Source organism: Lactuca saligna, chromosome 7 (genome assembly GCF_052625555.1).
Source record: "Lactuca saligna cultivar CGN05327 chromosome 7, ASM5262555v1, whole genome shotgun sequence".
Taxonomy (NCBI): domain Eukaryota; kingdom Viridiplantae; phylum Streptophyta; class Magnoliopsida; order Asterales; family Asteraceae; genus Lactuca; species Lactuca saligna.
The window spans coordinates 32,656,944-32,672,427 of NC_136423.1; the positions used below are offsets into that span (position 1 = coordinate 32,656,944).

Sequence of the window (15,484 nt, forward strand, 5' to 3'; positions counted from 1 at the left end):
TAGTCCAAACAACCATGTGCACAAAACATACATTCATATAACAGTCATAATCAACAAACCGAGTAAACAGATCACATAGCATATCATTACTCTAACCGGGCTACCGACCTACCCGTTCACTAGCATAGCATTACTCTGCATATCGAGAACTAACCTTTACAAGGCCCCCTAGCATGTATCATCCTAACTACCAGGATGCAGACACAACCAACAACAACATGATAAACGTAACTGAATCTCAATACAATAAAGGGCCGGCCTTGGTGCCTTAGACCCTGTTGATATAGTGAGGATAACTCACCTCGAAACTGACGGCTGAAAAGGTAAGATCCTGCTGCTCCGAACTCTGACACAACTCCTCCACTGAATACCAAACAATAACCCAATAAATATCCATAATTACCAAAATACCCCTGGAAGACAACTGGTCAACCCTGGACAAGTCAAAGTCAACCCCTGACTGACCCTACTCGTCGAGTCAACCGATGACTCGCCGAGTCCTTATGCTCAGACTTCCCTCAATTAGCGACCCAACTCGCCGAGTCACCCCAAGACTCGTCGAGTGCAACAACTCTGAGTCCACTCGCACCCAACTCACCGAGTCGTCCCTCGACTCACCGATTCATCGACTCAACCAGAAATATTGGGACTTCCTCGACAAGACTCGCCGAGTCCAACCAGACTCGTCGAGTCCAAGGCCATCTTCAACCTACTCGCCGAGTTGTTCTTCCGACTCGTCGAGTTCAAGGCCATCTTCAAGCAACTCGTCGAGTCCACCCATGTGACTCGCCGAGTACCACCGGTCTGAATCTTTACAGAAGCATCCCAGGCCATGCAATTGATCCAAAACATAGATCCCACCTCCTACAATCCATCCATCACGTAAAGTGGCAAACTTTACGTGATTCTAACGAGATCTAAGCCATTTTCACCTTAAAACCAAGGTTTGGGACATGATAGCTTCATTCATAGCACAAAGGTTGGGACTTTAATGCACTCAATGTCTTCTCCACTCCAGATCTGAGGTAGCAACCTCAGATCCATCCTCCAACACCAAAATGTCACACCACCAAGCATCCACACCACCCCAAATGATGAAACTAGGAATGCACAGCCTAAGGACGAAGATATTACCTCCAAAAGATGCCTCAATAACAGCTAAACACGAATCCAAGCAAAGCCCTTTGATCCCAACCACTTCTCCTTCAAGATTTCTCCAAGCAACACCTCTCCAAGCTCCAATTTGCTCCACCAATGCTCTTCTCCACGAGATTAGGGTTTCTGGAACTCAAGGGGGAATAAGAGAGGCTGTGGAGGGGTATAATGTTCTTTATATAGGGCTCAACCCCGGAAACTAGGGTTTTCTCCATACAGCACCTACTCGCCGAGTAGGCCACTCGGCACGCGACCATGACCGCGACCTGACTCGCCGAGTCTATACATGGACTCGCCGAGTCATCCTCTAAAACTTACACTTTTAGCCCTTCAACTCTACCCTTGCGAATCCGGGATGTTACAACGTAGCACCTATGTGGCATCCTTTTACCATTGATAAAAAGAACATGACACCCTTTAGCCTAAGAGTATGGTGAACCGGAGCGTGTTTGGCACAGAGCGTTTGGGAGTGTGTGAGAGCTTCTAGCTTTTAGTGTTTGACAAAATGTTTCGTTTTGAACAGAAAGCCTTGTTCGGCACTACAAGCTTCTAGCATTTAGTTTAAACAGAACATTCCAAATCTAAATGCTACTTCATGTAGGGTTTAACAAAACATTACAAGCTACAAGCTACCCGCTACAAGCTACCTGTTAACAGCTAATTTTACCGAAACTGTTTACTGGTTTATGACTATGCATTTCATATTTCTATCTCTTCATAGCTATTGATTGAATAAAAAATTCTTATAAGATACATAATGTCAACCATATTCATATTTGATATGATGATTGATTGATAGCCAACTTTGGAATAAACAAGTGGAAAAGAATTAGAGATCAAAAGAAGCTTATTGATTTTCATTATTCGTATTCTTCTTTTACAAAATCACAATATATATAATATGTTACCTCCACTGTTGTGTATATATAGGTATGAGGATTAGTTGGAGAAGTTCCGCAACTTTATGGATCCAGTAATAGATTCATCTTTACTTGAAGTTCATGAAGGTGTTTCATCTTTGAGTTACCGATTCAAAGATCAATTACAAAAATAAGAAATTGTGTCGATCAGTTTGTTTCCATTGGTCAACAAGGGCATGCTGACACATGTGCAAAATAAAACTTTTACACATTAAGTAGTTGTGTATATTTGCGTAAACTTATGTATTTATACATTTTTATAAAGATTTATGGAACTTTTACTATCACCTGCATCAAATGTCTTGAATTATTTGTTTAAGGTTGTTACTTGATCTTTTTACTCAATGATTTCGAAAACAATGTGGTTTTCATATCATAAAGAAATATTGGTATTGTGTATAGAATTTTGATCTTTTATATGTTCAAGAAATATAAGATGAGGTGTTGAAAGAGACATTTGCTACAAATGCAGTGATAAGTAGACCTGGCAAAACATGACACAATACGAAATTAGTGGGTCAGGATCAGAGATTTCGACACGTTTATGTACACGGGTTGACTCGATACAACACGATAATTAAACGGGTGGGGTTAGGGTCAAGACTTTCAACTCGAATATGACCCATTTAATTGTGTATTATTTATTATAAAATTCATATTTTTATAAACATATTATATATTATAGATTTGTAGTGAGCCAAACTCAATAATTAGAAATAAAATTCAAATATTCAAAGTTACTTAATTTTAGTCACCCTCACAACCTATCCCTTTTACTCTCCAACTTTAACTCTTTTTATTTTTCCTTCTAAACTTACTATAAATTTTGTCATTCCATCTCATAACTTTAGTGTTAGGGTCAAACCCTTTCAACCCGTTTAATATTTTGACACGACAAGAATCCGACACGATACGACACGTTTGCCTGGTCTACTAATAGCTAGGAACAACTATATGTACCCTTTTAATTAATGCAAAAGAATTTATGCAAGCATCATCAATCATCATGGTTGTATTTGACTTTCTAATGCATGAAAATACTCAAATACTAGAAAATGGGACTTACTATTTGTAAAGCCTGTAGATTAGAGCTAGTCAATTTAGAGACGTTAAGCATCAAAAATGACTTTTTTATGAAAGATTACTTTGAATGAATAATCTTAACTAAGTTGTAGTATATGTTACAAGGATTCGGTACATATAAAGAACGCCAAAATCCGAGTTATAACAAAGAAGTTATGACCTGTCGAAGTTTCGCGATAGAACCGGTACTACGCTGAATGACGTAAAAAGTGAATTTACGTTAGAGTGATATTTAGCCTTAGAGATCTAAACGAAAGTTGTAGAGTTCGTTAAACCATGAGTGTGCATGAATACAACGTTCGAATCTGACTTCGTATGAGGAAGTTATGATTTTTCTAAGTTTTGACTTAGCCATATGTAGTCTGAATACTCGATTTGAGATCAAGCTCTTTTTAGCCGAAATAATCTAAATGAGAATCGAAGATCTTGTTGATAGTAGTGCAACGGTAAAAAGACAGACGGAAACGAATGTCGAATGATAAAGTTATGAATTTATAACGGAGTTTTCCTGTCCCGGCCTCCTAAAATAATATAATAAAAATAAATTCAAAATTAGCCGATAGAGTCTAAGCGAAAGTTGTAGATCGTAGTCTCACCTACGTGGGGATATAAAGAACGTCGAAAACGGAGCTCGTATGAGGAATATATGAATTTTTAACGTTTATTAAATAATTAAAGTATTTAATTTAAATATAAATTCGGATATTATCCAAAGGGGGGAGTCATCGGGCTTATCCGGGTTACGCCCAGTGTAATTCGAAGAATCAGCCCCTATATAAAGGGTGCGAGAGCAGCCGAGTTCCTTGCTCAATTCCTCTAATCTCTCTCTCCCGTTTTACCTCATTTTTCATGCAAGAAATATCCTGAAGCCCTGGTATTAATCCCGAGCCCCGAAGCCAGTCCCGAAGCCCCGAAGATCCTGAGAAGTAAAATTTCCGAGCCGAAGCTCTGCCCGCGAGGAGCCCGGTTTTTGTGAAGATCTTCCAAATCTACCAAAGAATATTACTTCTACAAGCCGTAGTGTTGTCCGATCATCTTCTGATCAAGTGAGTGTGTGGTTAATTTCTTCTAACACATAAATATGAAGTATTTGCTTTGAAATGCATGTTATGTGTTTATATACTATTGTTTATTTGAGATAAGTGTGGAATAGATGTTTTATATGGTTTTTAAATGTGTTAAACCGTATATGTATTTTATATCTACTAATATGTTGGGTAGAACATGAGTAGATGAGATAGTTGGTATGTGATAAAATGATGAGGTAAATGACGAGGTATGTAAGATGCTTAAAGAATAATATTGTTAGATACATCAAGTAGAGAATGTCATAATATTAGCAGATGCGCTTGAGAATAATATTAGTAGATGCACCAAACAGAGAATGTCATAATACTAGCAGATGCGCTTATAGGGTAATCCTGGAAGATGCGCTTATAGGATAATATCGGCAAATGCGTCCAAAAGAGAATGTCATAAACCTGGTAGTTGCGCCTCATAGTGTATGACGTAATCCTGGTAGAGGCACTTAAAGGAGTATGTTGGTAGATGCGCCTTATGTAGCAATAGATTTTGTGAAAATTCCTTAGGTCATTCCTTAGGAATGAATGAATGGCGGGTAGTTGAATTCTGAGGGTAAAATCCTAAGAAATAAAGAAGATAATGGGGATGGTTAATTGGGTTGATTGTTTGATGGTTGAAATAATGATTATATTATTGTGGGTTGAAAACTCTATATGCTCACCAGGCTCTCAAGCCTGACCCACTTAGTTTTCTTTGTATCACATGTATTAATACAAAGACATATTTCACTGAGAGATTAAAGGAGATGTAAATCATTAGTGTAAATAAATGTAAGTTCTGTTTATGCTTATGTGTCTGTATCGGAACATGCCATCCTGAGATTTTGTTATATAATGAAAATACATTTCTTTATGAAATGCTTTGATAAATTCTTATCATATTTTGTTTTGGGAACAAATTCCACATCAGTTTTCTTTAAACGATTACTCTGATTTTAAAAACAAAGCATAAACAAATCGGTCTTTTCTGACCGTGAAATTGGGGATGTCACAGTTGGTATCAGAGCATTAGTTTAAGCGAACTAGGAATATGGATTTATTTCTAGACTTAAACTTAGAATGCTAGGTAACGATGGTGAGGAGTGTGTCTAAATATGTTAGGTAGTACACCTAAATTGACACAAGCACTAGTATATTTTAGGAATGCTGCCTAAAATGTTTTTATGTGCTAAGTGTTATATATTTGCCATATATGATATTATTTGTTCGGATCTATGGTCTGTTGCCGATCGGATCTGAAAACTTTATGTGTGTAGGATTCTAAGCGTATGATTACGATATTAGAACTAGCATGTAAACGTTTCAGAGTGATAAAGATGATTTAAATATCTACCGTGAATGAGGATCTAAATTCACCTTATTCGGTGTATAGAAAAAAATGGCAAGAACCAGAAGTAGAGCTGGAAACGCAAATAAAAACAGGAATCAACCACCTGTGATTGAGCGAGTGGCTGTTGTAGCAGCAGCACCGGAGCCAATAATAATGGCCAGTGTACAAATGATGATTCAAACAATGTTGAATCGTCAGATGGAAGAAATGAGAAGTCTGCTTAAGCAGAATCGTGAAGAACTGTCAATTCAAATAGAAGAGCCCGAAGTGAATGGAGGGCATTCGAAGGGAGGTAACTTCAGTGGGACTATTGGTCCAGCCAACCCACCGTTAGTTAGACAAAACCATCAGGAGGGAGGAATTGATGAACTTGGATACAAGTAAAAAGACTTTTTGATTTGCAAACCATCGACCTTCACTGGGAAGGAGGATCCGATTGGAGTCATGGATTGGATTTCAGAAATGGAATTAGCCTTTATGACATGTGGTTGCAAGGGCAAGTTACAAACCATATTTGCAGTGCATCAGTTCAGAGGTGGCACTGTTCACTGGTGGAACACTATGGGGAAGACCCTAAGTCCTAACGAGCCATAGCAACTATCTTGGGCAGAGTTCTGGGTGCAATTCAAGTGCAAGTTCTGCTCGGCCCAAAACCTGCTAGAGTTGGAGAACAAATTTCTAATATTGAAGAAAGACAGCATGTCATTGGATGAATACACTAATGCCTTCACATACAAGATGGAGTTTGCTTTGCGCATCGTCCCAGATGAGCTGATAAAAGTCGATCTGTACGCAAAGGGACTCCCATGGGAGTATGCGGTACAGTGCATCAGACACCTACTCTAGAGGCAGCTATTTGGGCTGCCAAGTTTGTTGAGAATATGATCAAGGGGAGAACTGCCAACAAGGTTGAAGTTGGCGAGAAGAGAACGTTAGAAGGAACTTCAGGTTCTAATGAGAAAAAAAAATTCTCGAAGTCTGGAGGAGGAGGAAGAGATGAAGTAAGGTGGTGCGATAAGTGCAAGAAGAAGCACTCGGGAAAATATGGCACAGAGGTGACATGTTTCAAGTGTGGAAAGCATGGGCACTACGCCGATGAATGTATATTAAAAAAAGGTGTGTTACGAATGTAACGAAGAGGGGCACGTCAAGGAAGACTGTCCAAGGAAAAATCAAGCAGCAAGGCTAGAGGCACCGCCAAAGCCAAAGGTAAGAGCATTTCAAATGATCCTCGATGAAGCAGGTGGCAATGCAAGGAATTAGGAATAAGGATTTTGTATCTAAAAATCAAGTTATAAAGTAGCGATGTGAATAGTAACATGTAGTGTAGCCTATTAGAGGCATATTATAGGGTGAACTTGAATTGTGTAATAGTTTCAAGGAAATAATATAAACCCTAGTTTTTTTTATCTGGTGTGTTGAATGATTGTATGATTTTTCTTGTATGGTGACTTGGTCGACTGCGGTATAACACTTGGGACGAGTATGAGTAGGTGTGAAAGGTAGTAGATGCATATACTACCGAAAGCACAGGACTCGCACTTAGATCAGGGAAAGTCACAAAATTACCAAGAAACTAGTAATCGATTCCGTTTTGTTCAAGTGTGTCATTACCCTTGTTTCAGTAGTAACTAGTAAGATGGTTGTTATTCCGAACCTAGTGGTCATATCAAATTGATTCCGACTATGGTGAGTATGTTACATGGTTCAGAGAACCAAGTTCGAGGTAACATCTGACGTAAGTCAGAAGGTTGAAATTAATACGATCGATTGTATAGTGCTCGTTGTTAATGAACTTTGTAGCTAGAAATGCTACATGCTGAAATGTGATTATATCACATTAGAATATGAAGGAAGGTATATTTCATTCTGGAATTTAACTGTATAAGACCCGAGTCTAAGCATTGCATCATGCGATGAGAGGTCATGGAGCACAACCCATCGGTCTGTTACAATAGATAAATAAAAGTATTTATCCTAAGAAGAAGAAGGAGTCCACAATAAGGACTTATTTGGTAAATCGAAGGTTATGATTGAAAGTACAACATAGTACGAAAAGCAGATGCAAGAGTGAGCATCGTTTGCAGTCAAGAAGCCCTAGAGTTAAATAATCTTTCGAGGAAACATAGAAGTTACACTACCTAGGATGAAGAGGTAACGTATGGAATCATTTTTCAAGCCCTGTTTCGTTGATGATTTCGGGACGTAATCATCCTAAGGGGGAGATAATTGTAACGTCCGTAGATCAGAGCTAGTCAATTTAGAGACTTTAAGTGTCAAAAATGACTTTTTGATGGAAGATTAATTTGAAGGAATTATCTTAACTAAGTTTTATTATATGTTAAAAGGATTCCGTACATATAAAGAACGCCAAAATCCGAGTTATAACGAAGAAGTTATGACATGTCGAAGTTTCGCGACAGAACCGACACAATGCTGAAAGAAGTAAAAAGTGAATTTACGTTAGAGTGATATTTAGCCTTAGTGATCTAAACGAAAGTCATAGAGTTCGTTAAACCATGAGCGTGCATGAATCGAACGTTCGAATCTGACTTCGTATGAGGAAGTTATGATTTTTTTAAGTTTTGACTTAGCGGTATGCAGTCCGAATACTCGATTTGAGATCAAGCGGTTTTTAGCCGAAACAATCTAAACGAGAATCGAAGATCTTCTTGATAGTAGTGCGACGGTAAAAAGACAGACGAAAACGGACGTCGGATGAAGAAGTTATGAATTTATAACGGAGTTTTCCTATCCCGGCCTACAAAAATAATATAATAAAAATAAATCAAAATTAGCCTACGGATTTTAAACGAAAGATGTAGATCGTAGTCTCACCTACGCGGGGATATAAAGAACATCGAAAACGGAGCTTGTATGAGGAAGATATGAATTTTTGAATTTTATTAAATAATTAAAGTATTTAATTTAAATATAAATTCGGATATTATCCAAAGGGGGGAGTCACCGGGTTTATCCGGGTTACGCCCAGCGTACCTGGATTTACACCCAGCGTAATTCGAAGAATCAGCCCCTATATAAAGGGTGCGAAGGCAGCCGAGTTCCTTGCTCAATTCCTCTCCTCTCTCTCTCTCTCTCTCTCTCTCTCTCTCTCTCTCTCTCGTTTTACCTCATTTTTTCGTGCAAGAAATATCCTGAAGCCCTGATATTAATCCCGAGCCCCGAAGCAAGTCCCGAAGCCTCGAAGATCCCAAGAAGTAAAATTTCCGAGCCGAAGCTCTGCCCACGATGAGCCCAGTTTTGTGAAGATCTTCCAGATCTATCGAAGAATACTACTTCTACAAGCCGTAGTGTTGTCCGATCATCTTTTGATCAAGTGAATGTGTGGTTACTTTCTTCTAACATATAAATATGAAGTATTTGCTTTGAAATGCGTGTTATGTGTTTATATACTATTGTTTATTTGAGATAAGTGTGGAATAGATGTTTTATATGGTTTTTAAATGTGTTAAACCGTATATGTATTTTATATCTACTAATATGTTGGGTAGAACATGAGTAGATGAGATAGTTGGTATGTGATAAAATGATGAGGTAAATGACGAGGTATGTAAGATGCTTAAAGAATAATATTGTTAGATACATCAAGTAGAGAATGTCATAATACTAGCAGATGCGCTTGAGAATAATATTGGTAGATACACCAAATAGAGAATGTCATAATACTAGCAGATGCGCTTGTAGGGTAACTTGGCAGATGCGCTTATAGGATAATGTTGGCAGATGCGCCCAAAAGAGAATGTCATAAACCTTGTAGTCGCGCCTCATAGTGTATGACGTAATCCTGGCAGAGGCGCTTAAAGTATGATGTTGGTAGATGCGCCTTATGTAGCAATAGATTTTGTGCAAATTCCTTATGTCAATCCTCAGGAATGAATGAATGGTGGGTAGTTGAATTTTGAGGGTAAAATCCTAATAAATAAAGATAATGGGGATGGTTAATTGGGTTGATTGTTTGATGGTTGAATATAATAATTATATTATTGTGGTTTGAAAACCCTATATGCTCACCAGGCTCCCAAGCCTGACCCACTCAGTTTTCTTTGTATCACAGGTATTAATACGAAGACATATTTCACTTAGAGATTAAAGGAGATGTAAATCATTAGTGTAAATAAATGTAAGTTTTGTTTATGCTTATGTGTCTGTATCGGAACATGACATCCTGAGATTTTGTTATATAATGAAAATACATTTCTTTAAGAAATGCTTTAGTAAATTCTTATAAAATTTTGTTTTTAGGAACAAATTCCGCATCAGTTTTCTTTAAACGGTTACTTTGATTTTAAGAACAAAACATAAACAAATCGATTTTTTCTAGCCGTGAAATTGGAGATGTCACATTATTATTATTATTATTATTATTATTATTATTATTATTATTTTACATCAGGTGGGAGAACCAAACGGATTTAGTTATATTTTCTTCACCAAATACTCAAGCTTTCTAAGTTTCATTTTTTGATTTTTTGATACATGTGTATTTATTTTTCACTTTCTCAATTGAACCACATTTCAATTCTTACAATTTGAATTATCCTAAAGCTAGTCCACAACATATGGGAACCATTCACATTGGTTTTGAGAGGTTTTCTATTTTTCATTTATTTTTCTTTATTTCACCTTTTTATATTTAATTTAAATTCTTGTTATATAAAATTATCATATATGTTCTTTAGAATGGATGAGATTGACACCCCATGCCAAAAAGCAATGGATAGACTTCCATAAAAAGAGCATGTAATCAAAATGATAGTTCCTTTGGTTTGTGCACTAGAATTTATCTCCAGATGTTATTTATTGTACAAACTTTTGAGTCTTTTTCATTATTATTTAGGTTTTGAATGACCTTTTTTTATGCAAGCATGTTATCAACATCTTTATTCAGGATACCCATATAAAGTTAATGATGATAGTTAGGAAGATCCAACATATGTAGTGAGTTTTGTATTTTATAAAAATACACATGTATCCATGTTTACTACTTTCATTATTAATTTACAGATAAATGGTGTACGTTACGATTATTATTGATGTTTTCTAACATGTCACTGTGGTTCGACATTTATTTGTTAGAACTTATTTACCGATAATAATTGCTTTTAAGAATCATTTGCATAAGGATATTTTAGATTAAAATAATGAATACGTACATGCCTTTAGTTCATTGGTTATTAGATATGACATGTTGCATACACTAGACCTTGAACACTACTAGAAAATAGAGAGTTTTCCTACATAAAATAGCTACATAAAATTTTTGTAGCTAATTAGCTACAGAATCTGCCACGTACCAGCTACAGAATGAGACGCCTTAATATAATTATGAAATAGCTACAGATGCTAATCTGTAAGTATTCCATGGCTAATTAGCTACGGAATAGCTACGCACTAGTGATGGAAGAAAATAGCTACATAATAGCTACGAAATACCGACATATTTATAATTTCCATTATTATTATTAAAACTCCCATTTTTATTATTTTTCATTATTCGGCTCTTAATTTTTTTTTTTTGGTTCATTTTTCTTACATATTTAAAACATGAACAATTAAAAATCATACTAATAATACTAATTATAAAAATCATAATAATATATAATAATTGTAACAAATGTATTTAACACACAAACAAACAATTAAATGAAAAAAGCTACGTTTAACACATAAGGTGAAATAATCTATGTTTAATTTATAAGTAATGAAAAATGATTATAATAAAGGGAAATATGTATATTTGTATGTGTATGTATGTATTTATGTATGTGTGTATGTGTATGTATGTATATGTGGGTGTGTAAGTAAATGTACGTGTTTATATATATATATATATATATATATATATATATATATATATATATATATATATATATATGTGTGTGTGTGTGTGTGTGTGTATGTATTTATGTATTTGAATGTGTATGTGTATGTGTATGTTTATGTTTATCTATGTGTGTATGTGTCTACATGTATGCGTATTAGAAATCGCAAATATTAATAAGTATTACAATATTAAACCATTAAACGAGTAAGAGATCTTGAATGTGCACACGACTTTATAAACGATATTAATAGCTATAAGTTGGTAAAAATATAGATGATTATGTCCAATAAAGGTGCAAAAAAAAACAAATCGAAAAAAACAATGTTTGGTGCCCCAAAATCGGAAAAAAAAAATTGTAGCTAATTAGCTATAGATTTTTCTTATCTTTTATTTTTCGGGCACCAAACGTTGTTTTTCTCACTTCGTTTTTTTCACACCCCTATTGTACATGTTCATCTATATATCCACAAAAAGTTTTAGTTGGAACGTTTTTAGTGATACTTATTATGTGTGCGGCTGATTATATATGAAACTTTTAGTGACATATTTTGGAGGTTTTAGTGGCATTTTTTTTTGTGTGCCAATAATCACATATTTTTTGTAGTGGAAGATTTTGTTCCTTTTTTTTTTTTTTTTTTTTTTTGGTTGAATTCAACAAATAAGAACACAAATTATTAAATCGGCTTTAGTAGGTTAAGATAACGAAATAACATTTCAAGATTTAATTTGTACCATTTTAACGCAAGAAAAAAACATTAGGGATCTTCTAAGAGAAATGGGAAGTTTGTAGGTTTAGGTTGACATTAATCTTTTTTTTTTAAATGCTAGACACTAATTGGTAGTAGGAGGAAATGAATGAGATTTGAACTCGTAGATGGCTAACGTGTACACGATGTAGCTAGTGTGCAGAAGCCACGTAATCCTTGTCGAACGACTCTCTACAGCCTAATCTTCTTTATACTTATAAATGTTGCATTTTCTCTTGAATGTCATCCATTTGAAACCTCCATAACAATTTGCTGAAACCTCCATAACAATTTGCTCAAACCTCATGCATTTGAAACCACCATACCTTTTCATCTTCTAACTAATTAATCCCACATAATTCTTATGAGATAATGATAATCACATTAAAAATTTAAATCACTCCACAATAATTACTAAAACCTTATGCAGTTGAAACCCCTACATCTTTTCACCTTCAAAATAATTAATCACAAATAATCAATGATAATTCATATGAGATAATGATAATCACATTAAAATTTTAAGCCACTCCATGAAGCTCATATTTCAAAGGCTAAATATATTCAAATTTCGAAAATACCATACAAAAAATGAGATAAATTCATACAACTGTTTTTTTTTTCGAACCACTAAGCAATTGAAAAAATATGTCAAACAGTTTAAATATTCATGAGTTGCATTAGATTAAACAAGTATTAAAAGAATGGAATCAATATAATATTAGACGAATCTCATATATTAGATGAATCCCACATGTTGTGCAAAAATTTAGTTACATACAAAATATATTATAATTATATTTAATTTAAAATATGTTAGGGTGATTTGGTTACTACGTTGTTGTATTAGACACTATAGTTTCATGTATTTTGAATGATTCTTACAAAAATGATGTTCGTAATTTGAATATAATATAATATCTTATGATATTTATCGAATGATATTATCTTCCACTGAACACCATGTAATTGAAATCAAGTTTATTATAGTTCAAATTTTTTGGCTCGGATTTTTCTTTTTCATTAGCTCTAGAATGTGATTTTCTTATATTAACTTAAAATATGTAATTATCTTTAAATAGATTGAGAATGAGATTTTTTATATTTACTTAAAATATGATACTATTTTTCTATTCAATAGTAAAACTGACAAAAATCGTTAACAATGTACTTTTATGAGGTTCAACATAAATAGACGACCACAAATGATAATACATATTTAATCAACTATCCATTAATTACATTAGATAGTAATGTGTATATAAAAATTACATTTAAAATTTTAAATTGATAGTAAAAAAAATAATTATTTATTATTATAAATTATCTGTAAATCAAAGAATATACATGATATTTAATCGTATTTAACCTTTATGTATGGTTTATTCACAATAGATTAAACCATATCAATTAATTATATGATGTTAAGATCTTATTTCTTTTAAAATAATAACTTCTCAATTAAGTATAGGCATAAAAATAATGTTAACTATTCTTTTTACCATATTATATATATATATATATATATATATATATATATATATATTAAACTAAATAATTATTACATTGTGCAACGCGCAGGCTTTTGCCTAGTAATTAAGTAAAACAAGTCGTATGGATGAACTTTCTGTTGATTAATCCTTTGTTCAGATGCGAATAACAACACCGAATAGTTAAATCCGTTGGAGGGGAATAGTGGTAAACGAATACATTGAGCCGTAATTATTGTTTGATGTTACTTGTAATTATTGATATAGGAAATATCAGATAAGATGACAATTCTTACGCATGCATCATACCATGAGTTTTTTAATCATATTTTTTATTTTGAAAATATTTTGTATTAACGGATATTTTTTTTGAACAACCATGTCTAGCTTTTAGCAATTGTAAAACGTGGATCTCGTGAAATCTTTTGGACATGCCACCTCACCTCGTTAATTCAAACTCCATTATTCAACTATACAACGCAAAATGGTGTCTATATATAGTCAAGCACGTAACCGGCTAGATGCACAACTTCAGTTCCACACAAGGAGCATCGCCCAGCTTCTCTGAAAATACAGCAGACCAATATGGTACAGACTGTCACCATATTCTCTGGAGTTAGTTTGTTAATTATCTATATTTGGGAATGTCATGTTTACAATGTTGATTCATTGCTAGCATTCTATCAACTCTTTGAATAGTATTTTATTTTGGATCCATATGCAGGCAGGCAGTGGAGTGTGGGGTACACCATGGGGAGGTGAGGGTGGAATCGGTGTAAATACGTGGGAATTCATAATACCTGATGGTGCAAGACTTACCAAGATAGACTTAAGCAGTGGAGATGCTCTAGATTTCATCCGCTTCACTTACAAGGATCAGTATGGCACTCATATTTCTGAAAAATTCGGTGGCGATGGTGGCTCGTCTCATTCGGTAAGCTAGCTTTGAATTCATCTGTAGGTTGTTATTTTATAATATAGCAGTCCAGTCATGATATTTATGTTTGGGTTCCAGATCACATTCGCTGACAATGAGTTCCTCATCGGGATTAGTGGACGTGTCGGATCATTTGATGGCTCTACTGTGATTACGTCAATTAGTTTCGAGACCAACATCAGCACTTATGGGCAATACGGCACAAACCCAGGGACTGATTTTTCGTTCGGGGTCACACGCGGTAAGATTTCGGGATTCTATGGAAAGTACGGGAGTTACGTAGACTCTTTGGGTGTCATTCTTCACCCGTACGTAGCATGATATATGGCTGCATGGATGCATGTTGTGTTTGATGGAAACAAATGTTAAATGGTCGGTCGTAAGTCATTTTGTCTTCTAAACGTGGTACTCGTATGTATTTTATATGTTTTAAAATCGTATATCTAGTATCTTCGATGAGGGACTAGTAAAATAAGGTGGCATACCAAGTTCAAGTACAATAAGCACCCTTGTTGTGCATGTATGTTTTTCATGTACTCTTGAAGCTTCTAAATGGATATTTCATGCTTTCTTCTTTTGCTAATACTTCCACCGTAAATTTATTTGGTTTTAATATCTTGTGTTGGTTTTTTTTTTTTTACACAATAATCTTTTCTTAGGGATAGATCCTTTCAAATACATGTAACTAACTAACAAACCATATAAAGAAAAATCATCATACAGGTCAACTATGTGGTTCAATGGAACATCTAAGATGGATTTTAAGTTACTACAAACCTGATCCACTTACGACACCAAATCTGTTGGAATGAAATATGTGGAATATGAACTTGGCGAGGGAATAAAATATAGGAGCATGAGATAATAAAATACTAAACTTTATTCTCCTTAACTTA

The 15,484-nt window shown here is 34.7% G+C and overlaps 1 protein-coding gene across 1 annotated transcript; it reads left to right on the plus strand.

Annotated features, from left to right (window-relative positions):
- Positions 1-14,186: 14,186 nt before the first annotated feature.
- Positions 14,187-15,171, plus strand: LOC145006058 (protein GOS9-like). The gene is made up of 3 exons (XM_078965153.1): positions 14,187-14,239; positions 14,376-14,585; positions 14,667-15,171. Exons 1-3 carry the CDS (start codon positions 14,237-14,239, stop codon positions 14,907-14,909), a joined length of 456 nt encoding a protein of 151 aa, XP_078821279.1. The 5' UTR covers positions 14,187-14,236; the 3' UTR covers positions 14,910-15,171.
- Positions 15,172-15,484: the final 313 nt, after the last annotated feature.

What these genes read in the sequence shown, in the direction of transcription:
- LOC145006058 (XM_078965153.1), top strand. An exon ending in ATGGTGGCTCGTCTCATTCG is followed by an intron (nt 14,586 to 14,666) that starts GTAAGCTAGCTT and finishes TTTGGGTTCCAG; the next exon opens with ATCACATTCGCTGACAATGA.